This window comes from Myxine glutinosa, chromosome 7 (assembly GCF_964187855.1).
Source record: "Myxine glutinosa chromosome 7, kmMyxGlut1.1, whole genome shotgun sequence".
NCBI classification, from domain to species: Eukaryota; Metazoa; Chordata; class Myxini; order Myxiniformes; family Myxinidae; genus Myxine; species Myxine glutinosa.
The window spans coordinates 109,340,505-109,364,962 of record NC_136267.1 but is presented as its reverse complement, the minus strand read 5'-3'; the positions used below and the strand labels follow the sequence as shown (position 1 = coordinate 109,364,962).

The window sequence follows — 24,458 nt, the reverse complement described above, 5'->3', positions numbered from 1 at the left end:
CTCTAAGGTCATAGAGTCATCGCTTGAACGAAGCCGTCGCTGAGGTTCATAGAGAGTGAGCAAATCGGAGAGATAGTGAGGTCCCGTTCCACACAATGATTTATAACATAGTGTGCACATTTTGTATTGCACACGAGCAGAGACAGGCAGCCAGTGTAAAGATTCAAGAAGTGGAGTAACATGGTCTCTAGAGTCTAGATGCCAGTTATGGTACTTTAATAGCACTGACTAGACTGGCTTACGGAAATTCTATTTTGACTTTCCTTGGGATGATGCCAGTAATGCCTTTCCTTGGGTGCTGCCTCTGTCTCTCCAGAGCGTATGGCTGAATTTATTGTTACAGGAATGGAGGCTTATATTCCCTTATCTTTTAACACTGTTGATTTGTGCAAGGGACGTGCAAATCATTGCAAGTATGTTATTCATGAGGCGAAGCATTCCTTTATCCAAAGGATGTGTGACAACCTCTCCTCTTCTTTCATTAATAGGTATTTCTGGTCTTTAGCCAAAAACATCTCCAAGAACTTCTGCCGACTTCCACTTCTCGTTTTTGTTTGGGAAGAAAAAATTGGATTTTTTTTCTCCAAAATCTTAGGAAGAAGGACTACCCTTCCTTCGTTCTTCTATTCCGATGGTAATATGGCTGTCTTTCAGACTGACAAATCAACTCTTTTCTCCTCTAATTCCACATTGGATGACTAACATTCCAACTCTCACTGTGCATGCCTTACCAATCCTATGCCTCTCCTTACAATGTCTTTTCATGCAGTCAAAAAAGTACTTCTCTCTCTGGACACAAGCAAGGCGTGTGGACGAGATGGCATTCCTCCTCATATCTTGGAGTGTGCTTCAGAACTTGCTCCTGTGCTTGCGCGTTTGTTTTGCTTCCGTAAAAAAGCAAAACTTGTCCTCTTTCCTGGGAACATGCCTTACTACAGCCCATTTTAAAGAAGGGTGATCGTTCAAACCCTTCCAACTACCGTCCTTTTGCTCTGACTTGTACTATTTCCAAAGTCTTTGAACGTCTTATCAATTCCCATTTCCTCACCATTCTTGAATCTCAAGTCTTCTCTCTGACCAAAAATATGGCTTTCGTTAGGTGAAATCTATCGGTGATATCATTTCTTATATTACGACTGTCTATGCTTCTTCTCTGAGAAACTTTGGGGAATCCTTTGTTGTAGCCCTTGGTATATTGAAAGCTTTTAACAGTGAGTGGCATCGGGGTCTGATATTCAAGATTCCCTCTTTCGCCTTTTCACTCTGCTCTCTCACATCAAGCTTTCTCTTTGGCTGTCCTATCTCCGTAATTATTGATGGTTCGACAACCTCTCCTTCCTTCCCCAGCAACAGCGGTGCCCCTCGGGTTCTGTCCTGTCTACTACACTCTTCCTTATTTATTAATTTTTTTAATCAATGATCCTCTTTCTTTTACAAATAACCAAATGGATTCGTATGCTGATGACTCAACATTACATTCCTCTATGTTTTTCACATGTGCTTCATCTTCTCTGGCTCAATGTGTACATCTCATTTCATCACAACTGCCTCTATAAGTTCGGATTTGGATAGGATTTCTCATTGGGGCAAATACAATCAAGTTACGTTTAATGCTTATAAAACTTAATTTATTATTATTATTTTGTCGAAAAATCTTCGCAACTTTCCCATCTCCATTGAAGTCTCAACAGTTTTACCACTTAATACAGTAAACACACTTGGTATTACTGTATCATCAAATCTATCTTGGAAACCTCACATCGTACCAATAGCTAAGTCGGCCTCCTCTAAGAAGCTTGGAGTCCTGTTTAGAGGTGGAAGATTCTTCTCTTCTGAACCATTGCTTTGGGATTGTTGACTTTCTCACATCTTTCCTAAGAGTTATAATCGGCCCCTTTTGAAAAGGCAGCAGGTTTTCCAGTTCCGCAAAAACTCTGATTATTTTCCTTCTCATATACGGCTTGGTGTTGATGAAGACGACAAATTTAACATTACTATTTTGCAAGTTGGACATTACTGTTTGAGCAGTGGAGTTTGACATTGTTATTTGAGCATTATAGTTTCACAAGAAATTGATACCTTGTGTTCAAAATAATCTGGGATAAAATTTTAACAAATTATCCAAGTTTTCGAAAACATCCGGGATGAAAGATTAGCAAATGATTCAAGTTTTCTTTTTGTCCATGCATGAACAAACCACTAAGTATATTATCATGAGGATATTCGAGAATACACTGTCTATAACTGCAGTAGTAAGTCTCACAATTTCCTACGCAATTACAACAACAAGTTGAAAGCACAATGAATTCTGGTACTTTTACCTCAGGTGAAGGTGCCTTGCTTTCACCTGATTCTACAGGTTCTGTCAGCAGCTTGTTCTTGAGGATAGACTTCATGTGATGGGCCATGACTCGTTGTTGCTCTAAGCTGCAATGGTTTTCTATTGACAAGATGACTGGGTATTCTGACACCTGACAAACACATTAATGTTAATGTCAATAAATTAACTCGGCTTAGGTCATGACAATGAACTCGGCATACGTTACAAATGCATCAAGCTCTAATAATGCTGCACAGGTTCTAACAGAAGCCAACTACATGTCTCTAAAGAAAACAAAATATTTATTGCTTAATTTATAACGGTTATTCAATAATTGGTCTCTTGGACATTGTACTATGACAGAAGTAGGCCTATGGCCTGATGGATTCAGTTTGCAGCAAATTGTGTAAGGCAGATTGTGAGTGGGGTTGGGGTGAATAGGTAACTATAGCTAACTAAATTTGGCTAAATGGGTTAAATTTAAACATTCCTCAGCTTAGTAAATTAAATTTTGAGGATGATGCATAAAAATCAATGAGTAAAGTCGTGCATGGGTTTTCATTGGATGATATAGAAAGTGTAAACGCTAAAATGAAAAGCGTTTCCAATTGTCTAAGTACTGTATAACTGGGAAGGCATTGCCAAGAACCCAGTATAAGCAAACCCAGTATAAGGTGCAAAGCAGCCAGTATAAGCCTCGCCAAGAAAATTCTTCGGCAGCACCAACGCTCCGTAACAGAACATGGTACATCAGAATCAGAACTACTGCAATATTTTGGAGCAGTCATCCTTTTTGGACACTGTTGCAACATAAAAACTCAACCTTGTAATCGAGTGCCATTATGTAATTGTTTTGTGCACCCTCAATATGTCATTCGACAAGCACACCCATATGAATCATCATCCTGTAAGTTTGCCCATAAACATCATAAATACACAATTTTTTTGGAAAAACAAAATTTTTGGTCATAAATTGCCAGTGTGAAGAGAGGGAGTGAAGCGGAGGGAGTGATATAACGAGTAGTTAAAAGAACAGCTTCCATTAAATTTGTGGCTATGCTTTTTCAGAGAATGGTATCACCAAAGTAGTCAATTGACAGAGAATACACTGGGTGGCTTTCCATTGGTATTTCTAGTGAGTGAGGAAACTTGCAATTAGGCCAGATTACCGGTAGGTACATAGTGTCCTATTGTTTTTGAAAGCTACCTTGGGATTTTCAACATCCATCAGTGAATGCTAGCAGATGGGACACCCAGGTAAACATCACCGTGAAGGATGGCACACTTATTGATGCAACAGTTTGCTTGAGAATCACCATGAAGATGACAGTTTTAAGTCGAGTTGTGAACCAAACCTACATTAGAAGGCCCAAAGGTGAGTGTGCTACCTCTGAGATAACGTGTCACCTCTGAAGAGAATATAAGGTGGGTTTATCCCAATTCATTCTGAGTCTTTGTGGGTTTTTCTTGAGCACTTTGTATGCAGTATACGTAAAATATGCACATCAATGGAAATCATGGACATGAATAAAATAGCTGTTTGTCATATTTAAAGTGAAAAGATTTCAATCCTCTAAAAATGTTCATGATCGATAATCAAGTTTCATGTTCATAATCGATCATGTCTACTTAATCAAAAGTCATGTTGTGAGGTGACAAGACTGGTAAAATTCCAGGTTGGAGTCACAAGTCTTATGATTGGTTTCTTTGCAAATTGCAAATAAACAGAAGGTTTTGCTTTGACAGTTCCCCCTAATTATAATATAAATTGGTATTTTTTTTTTTTTTTTTTCCTGAATGCAATAAAGACAGCCCTTGACTGCTTATAACCATTTTCATAACTAGTGAGGTACCCGTGCTACGCACGCTACACCAGAAGCAAACAGACAATGCGGAAACGGCGAATGCTAAAGCATGAAACCAATAAATTCCACATTCCTGTAGCACCTTCAGTCGCACGTCAGACATGGACAGCAAGTTCGTGAAGGACTTCCATGAAAAACGTACCCGTTGGCAAACAAGCGGGTACGTTTGTTCCATACCCAGTCAATGACGAATCTGCATATGGCGATCCACGAATTTCACATTTAGAAAGTAGAAACCGTCATGGCATTTCGTCATTCACTTGAACTCGATATCGCTTTTTTCATTCCAAACAGCATAACTCCAATCACAAATTAAATAAAATTAATATAAAAAATAAACTTTTAACAACATTCGTGACATAAATAAATATTTAAATCCTGATGCGAAGTTCTGTACGGTTGAGTGAACACAATTACGAATTCAAAATCATAATTGTATTCCCTCAATTCCAATCATCAATTGGTACTTTAACAAAACGATTAACACGATTCACATTTAACGATTTAACATTACAATAATTGAATGACGGTTGTATTTGGATATTATCAATCCCGCGCATTGCTGTCATCTGTCCACTTCCGCATTCTCGGCAGGTTCATAATTGTCATCAAAATCTAAACAGTATTTGTAGAATTTCAACAAAAGCCACATCACTGTTCATATCGGTAAATATTATTCCATCGTGTTTGGAAAAACTGGAAAATTGGAAAAATTGGAAAAACAATGTAGCCTATTTTACTCCCAGGTGTCCCAGGAATACCCACCCAAAATATCGTTGCGATCGGTTGAGCCGTTTTTCCGGTATCTTCGAACGGACAGACGGACATTTGGTGAATAATATTAAGATTGAGAATTTACCCTGAAAAGGTTAATTACACCTTTGTCATGTGATAGACCAACAAACACCCTGCTTGCAAAGCACCAAGACAATGGTTTGTTGTCTATCCAGAAATAGAACCCAATTCCTGGATAGACAATTCAGGAATGGACAGATAAGCCATCCTTTAATCCAATCTATTTTTGAATCATCCAGAAAGTGCAGTATCATTGTAAGGAAATAAATATAATTTGTCCTTCTGAAATAAACACCTGCCTTAAAAGCATATTTTTCCACAATTTGAATGACATCTCGAAAGAGGATCTTTGATGTAAGAGTGTAGCCATGGTAGATCACTGGCTCTTCATTTGGTCCATCCCAGCAGTCCAACTCCACACATCGGCAACCCTTCAGAAATGCCCTGAGAACAATTGGACACAAAAGTAAGGAATTATGTTTTGTCGATGACAGATTCGGATGATTTCACCAAGGAACGCAGTGCCACGTTACACGATTGTATTATTCCATTGATGGTGAGCTGTGCCACACTCTTCACAGCGGGTTTTTACTGCTGACGCAGTTTCTTGGCTCGAGTTATGGTGGGTGGCTTGCCATTGCTTTCCCAGTGGCGAGTCAGGGCAGGAATTTGGAATTTGGTCAGGGTGGCGGTAGTAGCTCGCCTATTCTTCGCAAAAATACATCATGTGATCTTTAATGTCCAACAACTAATGCCAGCATATGGAACACCCGGTTTAACGTGTTATTATTAAATTAATTAATCAACAATATTAATCAATCAATTAATCAACATTATTTAAACCAAAGCGTTCAGAATCATTGGAATCTCCCGCGATGAAGCTAACTCCAAGGGCCTTTCACTCACTCACCGCAGGCAGGTTGGTGGTCCATCTCTTATCTTCCCCCATCCAAAACCTTGATCTTTTCTACCCCCGCTAATTTCACCCCAAATCCACTTTTTTGAAATACCAACTTCTTTCCTGGATGTCCTTGGTGTCCTTGTGTTTTATACTTCTCCCACCCCCCCCCTCCCTTCCCACACCTCCTCCCCCCAAGCCCTCTCCCTCCCACACATCTCCCGATGTCCCTGCTCTCAAATGTTGTGTTTGCGTGCTTCCCCTTCTCTCCCCATCTTGTCTACCGCTCCCTCTTTTTATATATTTTTTTGTTTTTCTGTTTGATTTGTTTGTGTGATAAATGTTAGCTCTTTCACGAGCCTCGATTCTGTATACAAAAAAACAACAACAACAACAAAAAAACGTCCACCTGAGAGATGACGATACTCAGTGATACCTTGCCCTGCCTGTGAAACACGAGGATAACAGTTTATAGCTGAGCTGATATTTGATATTTTATAGCAGGCCCAGACAGCTCAGAGTTGAGTGTGCATACCTCTAGGGCCTAGGCTATTCTACCAGCCCATTGTTTCATTATTTCAATTGTTTTGACACTTTTTCACATATATTGTAGTAGCCCAGGTTCAATGTTTTAACTTATTTAACCTCTTGCACAGACTCATCAGACTCTTTCTAATTCAGTTATGCTTCAAGTCTCCTGTGTAGACAAAACCCAGTTGTGTATTGCCATAATCATTATTTTGAATCAAACTTTGCATGTTGCTAACTAAATTATGCGTTGACTCACAGCATTATCTCCATTTTATGATGCAGCCATAAAATGGATAAACAGAGATGCTGGAATTTACAACAGCATCACACCCAAACCAGAATGTAATTAACATCATAATTAAGTATCACAGAATACAATGAAAACAGAAAATTATGTGTATGAAATAACACAGCAGGAACAAACCATATGAAGGAGGTCGTCACATCTGACAATCTCAACTGCATTCCGTTTAAACATTAATTCATGTCTAATTTCTGATAACAATTTGCTGTAATTATTCTGGAAACGAAATTCACTTTAAAAATACAATTCCACAACAAAAAGCAATGTCGGAACAAAAAAAAAACCTGTTTTTATCTGTGAAATTAAATTCAAAGATTGCACATTTTCTTGCCTCAAGACCAAGGAAATTACTTTCAGTGTAACTGACCATGATGGTGTGGAGGTAATGCACTTAGCTTTGAGATGTCTAGAGTGTGTTTGATTCTCAAACCAGCTATAAACTGTTGGATTGGTGTTTTACAGGCAGGGCATTGCATCACAAAGTGTGCCGCCCTCCTGTTGAATGTTTATCTGGGTGTTCCATCTGCCAGCCATTATGTGGTGGAGGTTCAAGATCATAAGTTCATATTTTATGAATAGGAGGTGAGTTCTTGCTGGAACCCTGACAAAATTCCAAATTCATGCTCAAATCAACTCCAGTCAAAAGTTGGCCTGGACATTGCTTCTATTGCAAAGCAAACAGCATCCATTCGCTTATACCACCCGCACTTCCAGGTATAGCCAATGATGCTGGACAGGATCTGGCTATCTGTCAGTACAGCTGTCAGGGTGTCCAGCCATGGTTGGACCACTTGTATTGTCTACCTGAGTTACTTCCTCTCCTAACTATTTACCCAAATTTGCCAAATATATATTTACAACATCAACACAGCCGTGGTGTTCCGTCCATGGAATCCTGGGTGGACAGCTGCATTCATCTGCCTATGGGGTTCGCCAGGACAGATGTTGTCGGGTTCCATTAACGTGGAATCACGTCCATCCTTCCTCCACCGGCGCGATCTTCCAACCCTATCAGTGTGAGTCTGATTGCGACCTGGAGTATACCGAGGATTGTTTGACACGACCACCCCTTATGCCACCACCTATACCGCTTCTGCCGCCTGTGCTACTCCGGGTCCCTGAGGTCCTTTTGTATGTTGCCACAGCCGTACAGCCTGATATGGATCGCTGCCTTCCACGCTGTGGTCAGCCAGTCATCCGTGCTTCGGTGCTACAACTGACCGGCCCTCAGCTATCACCTGGACCCGACCTGCGTGGCTCCAGTCACCCTTGGCGACCGCCTGGTTGTCTGCAAGATTGCTGTCTTATCCTGATTGTGTTGATATTGTAAAGACTCATATCTACAGTAATGTTTTCAGTTAGTGCTAATTGTTGATTGACGTCTACGCATTTGATAACTTTTCCCTGAGTTGTTTCCACCCCATTGGTGGTTTTATTTCAATTCCATCTTCATATATGACATGATATACTAACCCATGACATCTACCAGTGATTTGTTCAGAGTCTGAGTGCTATTTGCAATTGATTTAATCCACATGTATGGTGATGCTTAAATGCTATACTAACACATGACATCCATCAGTGATTTGTTTTGAGTCTGGGTACTACTGGGCAAGGTGTAGTGCAATATGAAAGATGATTAATAACATCTCAACTGCTATATATAAAATGGTTATCTGCTATTGAACTTTCCTGCCTTGTACCTACTCATTTGGTTATTGTACGTGAGAGTTGAAACAGAAGTCAAAGGGAAATATGATCTCGCCATTGTATGTACTAGCAACGGTACCCACCCTATGGGCGGGGCTTCAATTGGGAGGCCCAAATGAAAAGGCAAAATATCAAAAATTGAAGGCTTTTTTTTTTCTTTTTTCTTTTAACAATTTATATAAACATCCGTTGAATCATATCACATGCAAATCATCAAAATCTAAACAGTACATGGCGCCCATTTTGAAAAAAGATTGAATTCTGGAAAACGGAAGCAGCCGCTACACGTCTTTCTCAGTCGCACGTTCATGTGTGAAAGGTGTGCGCCGAATCTGTAACACGGAAGTGGCCGCTACACCTGTTTCTCAGTCACTTTGCACACGCTGCCGTGTTACTTCGAAGCCGCACGTTTATATAGGAAGAGTTCGTCTGGAGTCGATCTATTCTCTTCTGGTACGTAGAATAAACAGTATTTGTAGAATTTCAACAAAAGCCACATCACTGTTCATATCGGTAAATATTATTCCATTGTGTTTGGAAAAATTGGAAAACTTGGAAAAACAATATAGCCTATTTTACTCGCAGGGGTGCCAGGAATACCCACCCAAAATATCGTTGCGATCAGTTGAGCCGTTTTCGCGGTACCTTCAGACGGACGGACAGACATTTGGTGAATTATAGTAAGATATGTATATATGGTGGTTGGGTTGACTGCAGCTGGGTGTTGCTGTTGGCCTTCATGTGTCCCTGCTTCTGTGTTCCGGACCGAGTTGACAACCCTAACTCTATAGCCACACGTATTGGCTCTCGTTAATTGTTGTACATTTCTAATCAGTTAATTAGTTGTACAGTAATACAGTTAATAAGTTGTACAGTTAATTGTTGTACAATCTCGTATAAAATTGTGGATCCGGTTGTATGGTGATCAGCAAGAGAAAAAAAGTAGTCACACCATAATATGTTAATGTGGTTACTGTTGGTGAGGTAGACATATGCATCATCGCTATTGCACATGCGCGGCCATTTGCACATTTTGATTGACGTGTGTCCCGGTGTCGCGTCCATCTTGGTGTGCGGTTGTCTCATGCCTCATCATCCGATAAAGTGTGGTGATTAAAAGCTGATGTTATAACAAAGCCTGAACGTGTTTTGGTTGGGCATTCGCTCTGAAGGAAGGAGAGGCGTTTACCTTTACTGGCGCTGAATGTAAATCCTTTGTTTTGAGACAGCCCTGTCCCTTTAAATCTCACTCCTCATTTCATCCGGATAATAGCTTCTGCCTGTTTTCTGATTTCGTCTTCTGGAAAATAACATTACTGGTTCCTAGCAAGGCAGTACGTTTTAAGTGCTGTTTTCATGCTGCTTCTTTAAGCAGTCCCTTGTGTTTTCCAGTGCACTTCAGGGCATGGAATTCCAATGAGAGCCAGACAGGACAGGTAGATGAAGCACATTCACAGTGTATTGAATATGTGAAGTGAAATGAAGTGCTATCATATTTAATCGTGGAACTTTCTATGTAAATTGTGCATTAGATTTAACCTTTTTCCAATGCACGCAGTATTGTACAATACAGCACCTTCAAATAAATAGGTCTACCATACTCATGGCAACCTGTCTAATACATTTTAATTGCTATGTATTTTATTTGAAACGGTTATACTGCAATGAAATAATTCAAAATAATAATAATTTAAAAATTTCAATGAAATAATAATGGAATAATTTTAGCATAACGTGAAATAATTTCAATATAGATAAGCTACGCTCCATCTGCTGTGTTAGAAGTGACAGCGGGGCTAACTTAAAATTGTACAGCTCACTCTTACTATTCCAATTTTCACTTGTTTGAATGTTCTCTAGAAAGTATATAGTACTGTATTTCATTATTAAAAACCAATTGCATTAGGTTCAGGGTATAACTTGAGGAATGAAATTTCACACACTTGATGTAGGCTTCAGTGCTGCTCGGTCCACGCAGCTGGTCCTGCAGCAGGTATGTGTTGTGAGACGATGAGATGAAATAGTGACTGAGTGGCTCCCTCATACTTTGGTGAATACTGCCATGTGTTGGGTTGAAAACTGAACCATCGGTTGATGTTAAATACAGAAGGAATCCATCAAATGTCATGCATCCTTGTTCCCGTACTGTGGCAGAAGAATTATTGTAGTAACATGTAAAAGTATACCTCATCAACAAATGCAACATTTTTGGCCTAAAGAAAGCCAATAATTATGCTTTTTCAATCCACTCATGACCAGAAGGTGACTTCTTAGAATTTAGGTAAACATTACATCGATCACTCTACCAGCAGTTTTCACAATTCATAACCATACATTATATAAATAAATAAATCCATCATATTTCTAATTGTGCGGATGGATAAAGGTAATGTTTTGAACAGGAATAAATGATTATTTGGTTTATTAAGGCAGGTAATTCATAATTTTGCCAGATAATTAAGAACACATGCACAAGTCCCCTTCATAACTATGCTTTTGGTCGACAAAAAAACAAAAAAACAAACAAAAAAACATCTTACCAATCTCACATGGCTCATGTTTATTGATGAGGAATGTAGATCTCTCCTCCGTGGAATCAAGTTCTCCTTGACAATCTTGGAGGAAGGTAGTCAACTTACTGGCAGAGAGCACATTCTTGGTGTCTTGGCACAGTCTTCGAAATAAAAATCGCACCTCCTCACGCTGTGTCAGTGCCTGGTAGAATTCTACGAACTCGTCATATTCAAGTGTTCTTGAGCATGAGCGATCAGCCCACTGCAACATGGATCAAGCACGGCATCTCACTGAAGTCTTTTGCACATTAATATTTCTCATTAACTTTGGCCTAAATCACTGATATGTTTAAATTATAAATATTTTACAAACCATAAAAATAAAATGCATTTAAAAAGACATCCTGCCATATGATGAAATAGGTTCTACATTTGGTGTATATATGTACACAAAATTGTAGTAACAAAGGTGTATTGTCACCCTTGCACGTTTTTCAAATCATGCACCATTTCTTCCACAAAATTGTTGAAATTGAAAAAAAATTTGGTATCCACAGTCATTCAGAAAGTATTCAGACCCCTTCACTTTTTCACATTTTGTTATGTTGCAGCCTTATGCTGAAATCGTTTAAATTCATTTTTTCCCTCATCAATCTACACTCCATACCCCATAATGACAAACAGAAAACAGGATTTTAGAAAGTTTTGCAAATTTATTAAAAAGAAAAAACTGAAATATCACATTGACATAAGTATTCAGACCCTTAACTCAGTACTTAGTTGAAGCACCTTTGGCAGCGATTACAGCCTCGAGTCTTCTTGGGTATGACGCGACAAGCTTTGCGCACCTGGATTTGGGGACTTTCTGCCATTCTTCTCTGCAGATCCTCTTAAGCTCTGTCAGGTTGCATGGGGACCGTCGGTGGACAGCCATTTTAAGGTCTCTCCAGAGATGTTCGATTGGGTTCAAGTCAGGGTTCTGGCTGGGCCACTCAAGGACCTTCACAGAGTTGTCCCTAAGCCACTCCTGCGTTGTCTTGGCTGTGTGCTTAGGGTCATTGTCCTGTTGGAAGGTGAACCTTCGGCCCAGTCTGAGGTCCTGAGCGCTCTGTTTCAGGTTTTCATTAAGGATATCTCTGTACTTTGCTCCGTTCATTGTTTCCTCAACCCTGACCAGTCCCCCAGTCCCTGCTGCTGAAAAACACCCCCATTGCATGATGCTGTCACCACCATGCTTCACTGTTGGGATGGCATTGGGCAGGTGATGAGCGGTGCCTGGTTTCCTCCAGACATGACGCTGAGAATCGAGGCCAAACAGTTCAATCTTGGTTTCATCAAACCACAGAATCTTGTTTCTCACAGTCTGAGAGTCCTTTAGGTGCTTTTTTGCAAACTCCAAGCGGGCTTTCATGTGTCTTTCACTGAGGAGAGGCTTCCGTCTGGCCACTCTGCCATAAAGCCCAGATCGGTGGAGTGTTGCAGTGATGGTTGTCCTTCTGGAAGTTTCTCCCATCTCCACACAGGATCTATGGAGCTCAGCCAGAGTGACCATCGGGTTCTTGGTCACCTCTCTTACCAAGGCCCTTCTCCCCCGATTGCTCAGTTTGGCCGGGCGGCCATCTCTAGGAAGAGTCCTGGTTGTTCTAAACTTCTTCCATTTAAGAATTATGGAGGCCCCTGTGCTCTTGGGAACCTTCAATGTAGCAGAATTTTTTTGGTAGGCTTCCCCAGATCTGTGCCTCGACACAATCCTGTCTCTGAGCTCTACAGGCAGTTCCATGAACCTCATGGCTTGGCTTTTGCTCTGATATGCATTGTCAGCTGTGAGACCTTATATAGACAGGTGTGTGCCTTTCCAAATCATGTCCAATCAATTGAATTTACCACAGATGGACTCCAATCAAGGTGTAGAAACATCTCAAAGATGATCAAGAGAAATGGGATTCACCTGAGCTAAATTTCAAGTGTCATAGCAAAGGGTCTGAATACTTATGTCAATGTGATATTTCAGTTTTTTCTTTTTAATAAATTTGCAAAACATTCTAAAATCCTGTTTTCTCTTTGTCATTATGGGGTATTGAGTGTAGATTGATGAGGGAAAAAAAAAAGAATTTAAACGATTTCAGCATAAGGCTGCAACATAACAAAATGTGAAAAAAGTGAAGGGGTCTGAATACTGTCTGAATGCACTGTATGTATTGCTTTGGTTTGCAGTGGAACAAAACAAAAACAACTGAAAAAATTACAAAATCTTAGCTTATTCCACACAGAAATCCTAAAATGGCCCAGACAATATTATTGGCACCTTTTAGAAGTTGTTAGAAATAGTTAGATTTCAAGCAGGTGATTCTCCTTTACTTTTTTTTTTGTACACAAGATCGAGGCTCGAGAAAGAGCTAGCACATTAAACACACATTAGCACAAGAAACACAAAAACATAAACGGACACATAAAACAATAAAGGGAGGGGCAGACAAGATGGGGAGAGAGAGGGAAGCACACAAGCACAACAGTAGAGAACAGGGACATCGGGAGATCTGTGGAGGGGAGAGGGCTTGTGGAGACAGTGAAGAGGTACACGGTATATAAAACAAATGGTCACCGAACCCCGGATTGCCTCCAGTTGTAGTTCATTGGTGGTAATATTCCCAGGGATGGTTTTTAAAATCTCAGTAAGGTTCCTCTTTATCATTCCTGTTCCTCCAATTATCACTGGTACAATTTCGATGCTCTTCAGCTTCCAAGATCTCTTTACGTCATTTTTGAAATCCTGGTATTTGGTAATTTTCTTGATTTCTGCGTTGTTTTGGCCAAAATCGCTGGGTACTGATATCTCCATAATCAATGCTGTCTTTTCCTTTTTGTTCCTGACTACAATGCCCTGACGCAATGCTTTGTTTTCTATGTTCACTTTCGATGAAATCATCATGTCATACGTGAGCACGATGTCCTCATTTTCAATGATTGCCCTTAGTTCGTGTTTTCATGAGTTTTCTGGAACTGTGATGTTTAATTGTTTTGCAGATATTCCAAGGAATCACTTTGCATACTTTATTGTGCTGTTGTGTGTAAAGTTGTTCTGATAATAGTTTTTTTTACATCCCCAGAGCAGGTGACTATTACTTTCTGTTTCTGTCTTGCAGAATCTAAACCTGTCCATCTGGCTCAGTCCCACCATCTTTTTTAATCCATTGGTGTAGTGTCCTTGATCTTGGGCATTTATTATGATTTGTTTGCCTTCCCAGTTGAGCTGAACTCTTCTTAGCCATTCCAATGAGACTTCTTTGTCTATCCCCACTCTGTCCAATTCTTTTTTTGTTTTTTTTCCTGTTCTTTTGTCATTCTCCCAGTTGTTGGTGTATATTTCTTGATATTTATTTTATATACGTATTTCTTTTCTCTTTTTTTGCAATTACTGGGGCTGTATTTGTTGCTGCTTCATTTTCCTGTGCGGCATCTTCTATTCACATCTGTTTTTGGAAATTCTTTGCAAAGTGAGCTAGTGATACTTTTTCAGGTTTGTTGTGTTCATGTTCGTTTACAAATTGCATCTGATAGTCGGTGGAGCATTTCACATACTCAGCTCGTCCTACACCCGTCGCTCTGTGCACCAGATTGAGTTCCATTGGGCCACTACCTCCTTCACGTCTCGGCTGGTACATTCTCGGGATGCGCTGACTTTGTAGAGCATTTTGTGGATAGTGAGGACTTTCCTCGTTTTGATATATATTTTATAGATTTCAGTTGTGGCCAGTTTATTATTCTGCAGATGTACTGGAATGATGGTATTGCGAGTTGGTTTATGGGTTTAATTTTGTTTCTCAGGGAAAGGTATGTTTTCAGGTTCAGCCTTGTTCTACATAGGTATTCTTTGGTAATCATTTTGCGCATTTGTTTGTGACATTTGGTGGCCCTCTTTTACTCCGAGGTATTTGTATGATGCTTCGTTGTCTAGCTCCTGTATTGTTGTATTTAGGTCAATTTTTATGTTTTCTGTTTTTGTTGGTCTACCATGTACTAATGTGCTCTTGGCACACTTGTCTTGGCCAAATTCCATTTGAATGTCGTTGTAGTACAGTTTAACTAACTACAGTTGTTCTGCCAATTTTTGTCATTCAGTGTGAAGGGTTTTAAATCATCCATGTGCAGTAGATATTTTTCTTTTGGATATTTGTCATTCTTTTATTGTCAGTAAGGGTGTATCTTTGTCATTACTCATTGATGAGGTTGCTCAGTGGGTTCACAGTCAGGCAAAACAAAAGGGAGAAATGCTGTCACCCTGGAAGATCCCACATCATATCTTCAGTCCTGCTATTTCAATCCTCCCTTCCGTATGCTGTAATATCAATGTGGTATTCCAATGCTTTGTTGTTTTCTCAATCAGTTTGATTATTTGGGGATTGATCTTGTACAATTGCATGCATTTTATAATCTATGAATGCGGAACACTATCATAGGCTATTTTGTAGTCCATCCACGCTGTGGATAATTTGGTTCTTCTCATTTCAGAATTTTTGAGTATGGCCTTATCGTAGGTTGTCTATTGCTCCGTAGCAACCTCTCTTACATCCCTTTTGCTCTGCCTTTGGTCTCCTTGTTGTGTTAGGTGGTGGTACATCATTTATGTGATGATTCCCACCAGAAGTTTGTATGTTGCTGGTAGACATGTTAATGGTTTATACTTATGAGGTAGTTGGGTTTATTCAGATTTTGGGATGAGAAAGGTGTTACCTTCTTGAACCACTCATCCATTTCCTTTTCCTTTCTTGGATAAGTTATTGGATAAGTTCAAGTATAGTGATTATGGAAAGCATCCAGTTCCTTTAGCCAGAGTTTGGAATTCCATCCAGGTCAGAGTTTTTGAAGTGTGGAACTTTTGGAACGTTATTAAAGTTCCAACAATTTAACATGTCAACAACAATCATCACCGCTGGCATATTCTTTGGATGTTGCAATTTCTTTTCCAAGTTTTGGATCCATTCCACCTCCCTGTTGTATTCTTTTGGATCTTCATAAATTCCTTTCCAAAAATTTTCATGTTATTTTTTTCAGGGAGACTCGATACATTTTGTTTTTGTTTCCCAAGTTTGTGGTAGAATCTTTTCGGGTTATTTCTGAGCATCTGGTTTTGTCTCTCCCCCCCCCTCCCGCCCCCCCATTGTTGACTTTGTTGTATTTTCTTCCCTGCTTTCATTTCTACTAGCAAATTGCCCGTGCCCGCATGGGATTCTAAACGGGGTAGGGATGGAGAAGACAAAAATGCAAATGGGCTCTTCTGAAATGGAACTGCTAAGTTGGGAGTAACAATTCACATTTATTGCCACACATGATGCAATTTAAATGCTCTAATGGTAGCGAGGTGCTCCATTCGAAACTGTTTGTTCGATATATGTAGCTTTTTGATGCCTAGGGTCTGTAATAAAATTTTGTATTGGTGTCAAAGCCAGTGACCAATTGCAAATGATTAGTAGGATTTTGAGTTTATTTTCAGCACCCATTAACACTTCGTCTCTGTCTTTGATGTTATATTTGCTTTTTATTTTTTGGATTCTCTTTGTTTTGGGATTCTCTCATGAATTGTTGTATTTGTCCACTTTCCTTTACCAGTTGTTTTCTCTGTCTCTAGTTTCTGTTTGCAAGGTGGTGTTGGGTTGGTGTTTATGGGCCCTGGTCTATTCTTCCTACAGAATTGTTTGCCCCTTATTTTATTTTTTTTGAATGAGCAGTGCTGCTGCAAGACACACCACATTAATTTTGCTTCAAGGGGGAGGACTTTGGTATAATTTAACCAAATTCATCGGGTGATTCTCCAAAGTAGCATTTTTGTCCATTCGTTGTTGTCTCCTTGATAGAGTTGTGATCTATCTCTGAGTGGTGTCAATCTTATCTCTTCTACTTTGTTGGAAAGCTCTTCTTCCAATCTATACTGACTGCGCTTCATCATCCCATATACTCTTTCTCGTCTCCTCCATTCAGATGTTCTCCCTCCTCTTCCTGCTCATCATCATCCGCCGTTCCCCTTTTCATCTCCTCCATCTGGCTGTGTGGGTTTAGACCGGTTCATGCCAACAGTCCGGAACTGCTCCCTCCCCCACTCAATCATACATTGGCTCTGCTGCTGGACTCCCAGTGCTGCAACATTTTCCGAGCATAGCCCCTTCCAGTGTCACCACACAGCCAAGTGCCCACCATCATTTCTCCCCCCCCCCCCCGCCCCACCAGCCACCCTTCCCAGTGGAGAGAGGGGTGATGAGGGATATGTATGTGTTTTGTGTGAGCATTGTGTGTTTGTGTGTGCACACAAACATGTATGCACAGATACATGAGTGCATATTCCTGAGTAAGAAATGCACTATTTTTCTGGATGATACATTTCCTTTAAAGTGAAATACTGCATTATAATTGTGGATACACCTTGCCCTGATGTATTGAGCTCAACAGGCATGTCGACCACCCATTTTATATGTATTGTCGATTATATTTTTGCTGTTTATGAATTATGGGTATTTGAGTACATATTATGGAACCATTTACTGAGACCAGTTTAATTACCTCCGCCACCGAAGGTGGATGGAGGTTATGTTTTTTGTTGATGGGACCAAGCGAAAAGAGGCCTTTTCTTCACTGCATCAACCAACTTCTAGCAAAATTATTCCATCAGAAAAAAGATTAATGTGATGTAAATCGACATTGAAATGTGAGCTATTTCAATACCCAAGGCTCTTCAAAAGGTTGAAACCCTGGGTGATAGCACCTCATTGCACTTTACATACTCAACACATTGTGGATGTGCGTCATCCACCTGTCTGCCACACTTTCCATGTCTGATAGCAGTGGTTATAGGGACTAAGTAAATCAATTGAGCTGTTAATGATATATTTTAAACGGTTTGATTTATAGAGATGTTGAAATATTGTTTTCAGTTCTGCAGAAACAGCTACTTGATGGGGACAAACCATGCATGACAATTACACCAAACCATCAAAGCATGAGCGAACCATACAAATGTGAAAAGGTAGTGGATGCAGTTTGGTTGTTTGATACAAGTACGCTTGAAGGAAGCAGGGCCTGATTGATCTACCCCATTATCCCCTTTAAAATATTGTCACCATGTGTGTTGAGCCAATGGTGGCAGAGTTATTGCAGAATTCAGCCTGCCTTTTTTAACATCTTCTAATAAGGATGTTACAATATTTTATATTTTTTGGACTTCAGATGTTGCAATTTAACAATTTCACATGTTACAATTTAACCTCAGACTAACAAATCCTCGACTTCAGACTAACAAATGAAATGATTTACTAGAGTGGGGGAACGGGAGGGTTGGGCCCACACCACGAGATGCCAACCCATGGGGCTTGTTTGTTCACTATCCCCTAAATGCTGAGCATCATGCACGGGAGCAACATATACCATTTTTAAAGTCTTTGGTATGGCCAGGGTTAGAACTGCTGGGCTCCCAGTCTCAGAGCAGATGCCTCAATTATTATTTTTAAATACTTGGGCTAAAGCTTGTAATATAGCTGACACACACACACACACACACACACACACACACACACACACACACACACACACACACACACACACACACACACACACACACACACACACACAAACCTTTAACACAGCCACAGAGATTGGAGGAAGTGCTGTCACTTCCCGGGATACTCTGGGGGTACCAGCGACGTCATAACAATGGCGCCGCTTTTCTCACCGTACTCAGAGAGGCATTTCCTTCAGAGGAATTTCCTCCTCCTCATGGATGCCAACCGATGGGGATTGCCTGTGCTCTCTCCTTTTCAAGCAAGGACGCAGCATGTAACATTTTAAAAGTCTTTGGTATGACTTGAACCAGTCCAAACCGCATGGGTGTTCTTTAGGAGACACCATGTCCTTATTGGATGGTCGTTGGCTCCCTACGGGACCTCATCCGCCCTTTGCCAGGTGTTGTTTTTGGTCCTGGCAAGGTGGCACAGTCACCCTCCCCACTAGCAAAGCCAGTGAGGGTTGTCGGTTTAGTCGCCGACAACCCCGACCCTGCGGCAGGTAGTACTGGGTTACATGTTACCAGCTGCAGTCCCAAAAGACTGACCTGACCAGAATTACACGACTAGACGACAGAGTCGTGTTATGTCCATTCCAAACATTCTCAGATGATGTTGCATTCTTTAGAAGGTGATATTAATTTGTTAACAAACTTGTGTGGCTCATATAAGAGAAAGGAATACGACTCCTTAATCAACTGAAATCGTGTTGGAGTGGTGTGTTGAAAAGTTTCCATTTTGTTATTCTGAATTTTATTAACCAGCAACCAATACACTTGCAAGCTTAATTCGCCGAGCGTGTTGCAGATGAGAGTGCACCACTGTACCTTAAAGAGGCGCTCCGCATGATGTTCATTCATTTGGATGTTCATCATGAGCAACAAGTTCTTCACCTCCTTCAGGTGCATCCGCTCGTCCTTATTCTTGTCAGCCTTTTTGAACCATTCATATATCCACGTGGGAGAATACACAGTTAAGGCAAGTTTCTTTTGAAAATTTACCAGGGTCTAAGGGAAATTGCATGCCCCAGACAGTGGATTAGTCTACTTGGTACGTCAGTGCACATCTTGTAGTTATTTCACTGGCTGATTTTTAACTTGGATAGTTACAATAATTCATGTTAAAATTCTATATGAATGCAATAGGTTCCATCGTGTTTTCCTCTGCCTGTTTTAGAGTAATAGTCCCAGAATACAAGTGACTACAACTACTACTACTACTTTAATAGCCTGAATTACTTCCATCTTTTGGTTGAGTCAGCCACAGGAAGTACGCTGGCCACAGGAAGCCACAGGAAGTACAGGAAGTACGCTGGCCCCGGTCTTTCATAAATGACCCGGCCAGGATCTTTTTCCAGTTGAGTTCATCTGGATCTGTTTCGGGCACAAATTTGGGATGTATCCTGGGTGCCGGTAATAAACTGTTACCTGCTTACTCTGCGTACACACCGTGCGATATTAAACATCCCGCAACTGTCAGCATGGAGCACCCAGCTTAATGTCCTTCCAATGGATGGCAAACTGTGATGCAACGTCCTGTATGTGAAGCACCAATCCGACAGGCTAAAATAGGGCCAATAATCTAGGATCAAGGCCACAGTTCAAAAGCAAATGACAAACTTCTGCAAAATCATGCCAGACCATATAAGGAATTGTGGGTGAGCTTTTAACTACAACAGGACTTTCTTTCGTGGTTGTGCTCAGTTTAAGATGTACAATATCAAAAAAGGACCACACTAGAAGGTTAATTTTTTTCATGTTTGCAATTTAAGTACAAGTAATGAGCAAATGCTAGCAACATAATATACTCTCTATAGTGAGGGTGCGTCTGCAATTCCATGGGACCTTTGTGGTGAAAGCAAACCACTGGCCGAGGCAGCCAAATGGGACCACAGTGAACATTATAAAAATATATATTAAAATAAATAAAAAAATACACTTGTTGGCAGTCAGGAAACATGTTCAAAATTGTTTGTGAAGCTATTGGGAAAAAGAAACGTCGAATCGACATTGTGATTGCTTGTATTTGATTGAAAAGACACCATTCATTCATCAATTTAACAATTTAACATTTAACAATATTGTTTGTCATCAATTTAACAAAAATCATTATAATGTTAAAATTCGAAAAAAAGATCACCGGCTGGCAATGAGTTGGCATCAATATCATTCTGTGATGCAAAACCACCCTACTCCGGTTAGGTTCATAACTGAATACTTTTGCGAATACAGAAAAACCGAAAAAAAAATAAAAACAGAAAAATAATGCACTCGTAATGTCACGAGCAACACAACTGTACTTTGCCACTCATTGGCGAACTAAACGTTATGCCAACACATGTTGATAGTACAGGGTGATTTAAAAAAAATTCAATAACCCTAAATAACTCCCATACACTAAAAGCTGCCAAGATTAAAATTCGGAATTTCATTTTTTTGGACCATCCTATGTTTGGAGCATCTAGCAGAATGGCATTGCAACTTGCATGATGGGAGTCTGCGGGGTCATGATGGGAGTCTACTCTCCCCATCTTGTTTCTGCCCATAGTCTGCAGGAGATGGAAGTACAGGCTGTATGCCATAGTCTGCAGGATGGAAGTACAGGCTGTGGGGTGCTGTGGTATCATGATTCCACACTGTGTTCTGATGGTGGGCACACAGAATATATTGTCGTAGAGCATCTGGATTTGGTGGGAGCATCTCTGATTCTAATTGCTTCTTCTTAAACAACCACCATCGCAATTTTTTCACCGAAGTAATCAAGGTCTGTGGTTGGTATACCTTGCAGATAAACTCTTCAGTGGCAGCAGCTGTCTCATCACCTGGCATCACAAAGGTGCCAAGGTCTGCCAAGGCTAAGACAATGCTATCACTTGCATCTTGGTATACCTTCCGGAAGGCAAGCTTCCCCCTTGCCAGTGAAACTTCCAGTGTTATCACTGCCACTCATTGCATGGAGACCAGGTAGTGCTGCCGATTTCGTTTGTACCCAAGGCATTTTGATGGGACCGAGTGGAATGGCCCTACTGTGTCTTCCAGTTCCAGTGACAAAGGCCGTGTCCTTGCATAGTTCTGGATAGTGTCGCACAGCCAGAACGAATACATCCATGTCTGGAGATCAGATTCTGATGCTTGTAGCCCCACAGGCTGTGGCATCAGCAGCATGCAGGAATAGCTTGGTATCGGCCTCTTCATGATCACTGTCTAGGTAGATCTTATCAGTGTATGTTGCTCTGCATTGGATGTCCAATGCCACAACAACTGAACACTCCATTGCATGTGCCTTCTCCAAGACATTCTTAGGAAAGTTGCCTATCAGTTCCCTCTTGGTGTTTCCATGAGACAGCAGCTTCCTTTTGGGAATCTTGACTGTGTTAGTTGAATCTGCAATGTGACAAAAATCTGACTCTGTGATGGGATACTATGAATACTGCACTCATTGCACATGATCCCTGAATGAATACTACCATAAAAAAAACAAATGCATCATTCATAATGTAATTGTTGAAGGACTGTTCCAGCTTTCATTCTCAGTGCCTTTTTGGCACGAGGAATGTGCAGAACACCTGATTGCAAGTTTTCACAACATAATTGCCTCATGCAACAATCGTTCAGCACATGCAACTCATGCACCCTTAGGTTTTTATAAGTGACACGAGGCATTGTGAGCAAATTCAAAACTGTCTTTCCGAGACACTAGCGTGGGTTCATTCAGCAAACACACCAATTACATTATTTACCAATCCATTACAATGTCACGTCTGTCAGAAAATGAGATGAATCAAATCATTGGATGGGAGAGGAGAGAACCATAGCTATACTGTGGTAAGTATAGTATGGTCCATGTGATTTGAGTAGGTGTGATTGCCATGTAGAAGATCTGTCAGGATAAGTGGTTTTGTTACAAGTGACACTGAGGCAGCAGCATATATAATTTATAAACAGGATAGTCAGGGTAAAATTGCACGTGGAAACACCACTTGTTTGTGGGCAGGGCCAGGTGAAGACTTCCCATCACAAAAAGCACAAAGAAAAGCATCATACATGCTTTAAAAGGACTGTAATGATCTGTCTGGTCAGTGTGTGCCAGACATGGTGGTGTAGTGTGCCCAGCGTGCAGGAGAGTGAAGAAGTTCACTCTAGGTTTTGCTTGATCCTCGACTTTGGCTTACTTGCCGCTGGTTCACTTTATCGTGGGCTCACTTCATAGCTGCCTCTGTTACGTCGTTGCTCAGGGAGGATGACTCTCTGAAACATGGACACTGCTGCACCATCGTCCTGCACTTTACGCATCACCACCTCACTGCATTATTCCATTGTTGAATAAGTGCGATCTATGGTGGCTAGTGTGGGTTAGGTTTTATTTCTCATCCTTGTGTATAAATCTGCATGTCCCAAATTCCCTGATTGTATCTTTTGATTCGCATAGTTTGTCCCGAACTACTTGTTCCGTCCACCTGTTCCCCACCCCCCCCCCACTCCCCCATATTCTTTATAAATAAACCTTTAAACAGGTTAAAAAAACGTGTTCGATCCATCTGCCTCCTGTGTGTGTTGCCATGAATTTGGTTGACCTTGGGGAATGGTAAAGGGTATATTAATTAAAGTGAACGTATTAATTAGAAATCGTTCAGCCATTCGCAGGACAAAATATCTCACCGCAGACAGCCCGTGTTAACGGAGGATGTTTGACATGACAATACTAACCACCGTACCACAAACAGTCTCCCACATTGTAAATCTCAAAGACCAAATAATGTCTCTAACCTGCAATTGTCAGAACCAATCAATCATTTCAGCTCATCAATTCTCTCCAGCTGAAACAGAATTATATAATTATGGTGAGACTTGCCCAAGTAGTCAAAACTTTTCAAAGTAGTCAAAACCCAGGTAGTCAAGGTTATTACCATTTCCCACTCAATAACTTATTTTTAATCAGGCAAAGTCAAATACAAAATGTATTTTTACAACATATCTTGAAGTGTGATGGAGAGATTGCGCTGTCACAAATAAGATATATTGAGATGTTTCGTAGCTGTTGCAAGGATATGTGTCATGGCGCTCCTGAGGCCCCATTCTGTCCATGTTGGCCATTAACTTACCGAGGCCAGACATCCAGTGCTGGGCCCCAGCTGCTGTTTCAGCTGCAAGATCCAGATTACTACGACGGCCACGAAAGACAATGGTGAAACAGCGTTCCGGGGCAACAGAACTGCTCTCCAAAACCTTTGACTGATGACCTTCACGTACCGCTTCGATGTCATCCATTGAAACTGCCAAAAGATGCCAAAGCTTTCATGTTTGAAACTTACACTGGGTCCATCATAAAGACTTTCCAGAATTTGTAATGAAACTAGACAATATTTACATCCTATATTTCTGAAGATATTACCTTCTTGGTGTATGAATAATAGCTTAGATTTATTATTATTATTATTATTATTATTATTATTATCATTATTATTATTATTATTATTATTATTATACTAGCACTCTTGAATTAATTTATACCCACTATAGTACTAACATTACTTTAAGCATCCAAACATCGATTTCCATTTAACTTTTTACATTTCCCGTTAAAAACGTTTGTTACTGGCTGATTGCCTTCCACATGCAATTTATATCAAGTAGAAATAGCAAACTCCTTGTGTTAATATATTCATAAAGATGGACAGTCAGCACAATGAAACTAAATGAGCCTTTCAACCAGATTTCCTGCAATTCTCATTTAATCCTAGTTAAGCTTTGACCTGGATTCAAACTGAAAATGAAATTGTGGCTGGATGAGGATATGAAAAAAGTAAACTTTCTGATTCCTTCTGATGTTAAGACTGACTCAGGATTGCCTGGATATTCTCTACTCTACTTCAGTGTTTTCAATACTTTGGGCCATCTCCCATGGAGTTCAAATATGCCTTGAAGATTATCAGCAGTGCACAATTCCTCAAAATAGTTCGCTCAACTACCACCAAG

At 40.4% G+C, this 24,458-nt stretch overlaps 1 protein-coding gene across 2 annotated transcripts in view; it reads right to left on the bottom strand.

The window, feature by feature from the left end:
• The window catches only part of LOC137431589 (1-phosphatidylinositol 4,5-bisphosphate phosphodiesterase delta-4), a 116,630-nt gene that overhangs the window by 56,911 nt on the left and 35,261 nt on the right, over positions 1-24,458 (bottom strand). The window contains exons 3-8 of one of the 2 annotated variants that reach the window (XM_068123069.2): positions 23,533-23,755; positions 19,311-19,440; positions 10,964-11,198; positions 10,367-10,568; positions 5,280-5,424; positions 2,322-2,471 (exon numbers count right to left, since the gene is read on the bottom strand). In XM_068123069.2, coding sequence (XP_067979170.2) covers positions 2,322-2,471; positions 5,280-5,424; positions 10,367-10,568; positions 10,964-11,198; positions 19,311-19,440; positions 23,533-23,755 — 1,085 coding nt within the window. Of the gene's footprint in view, positions 1-2,321; positions 2,472-5,279; positions 5,425-10,366; positions 10,569-10,963; positions 11,199-19,310; positions 19,444-23,532; positions 23,756-24,458 lie in introns of both variants that reach the window. The other variant, XM_078782098.1, reaches the window with a different exon arrangement.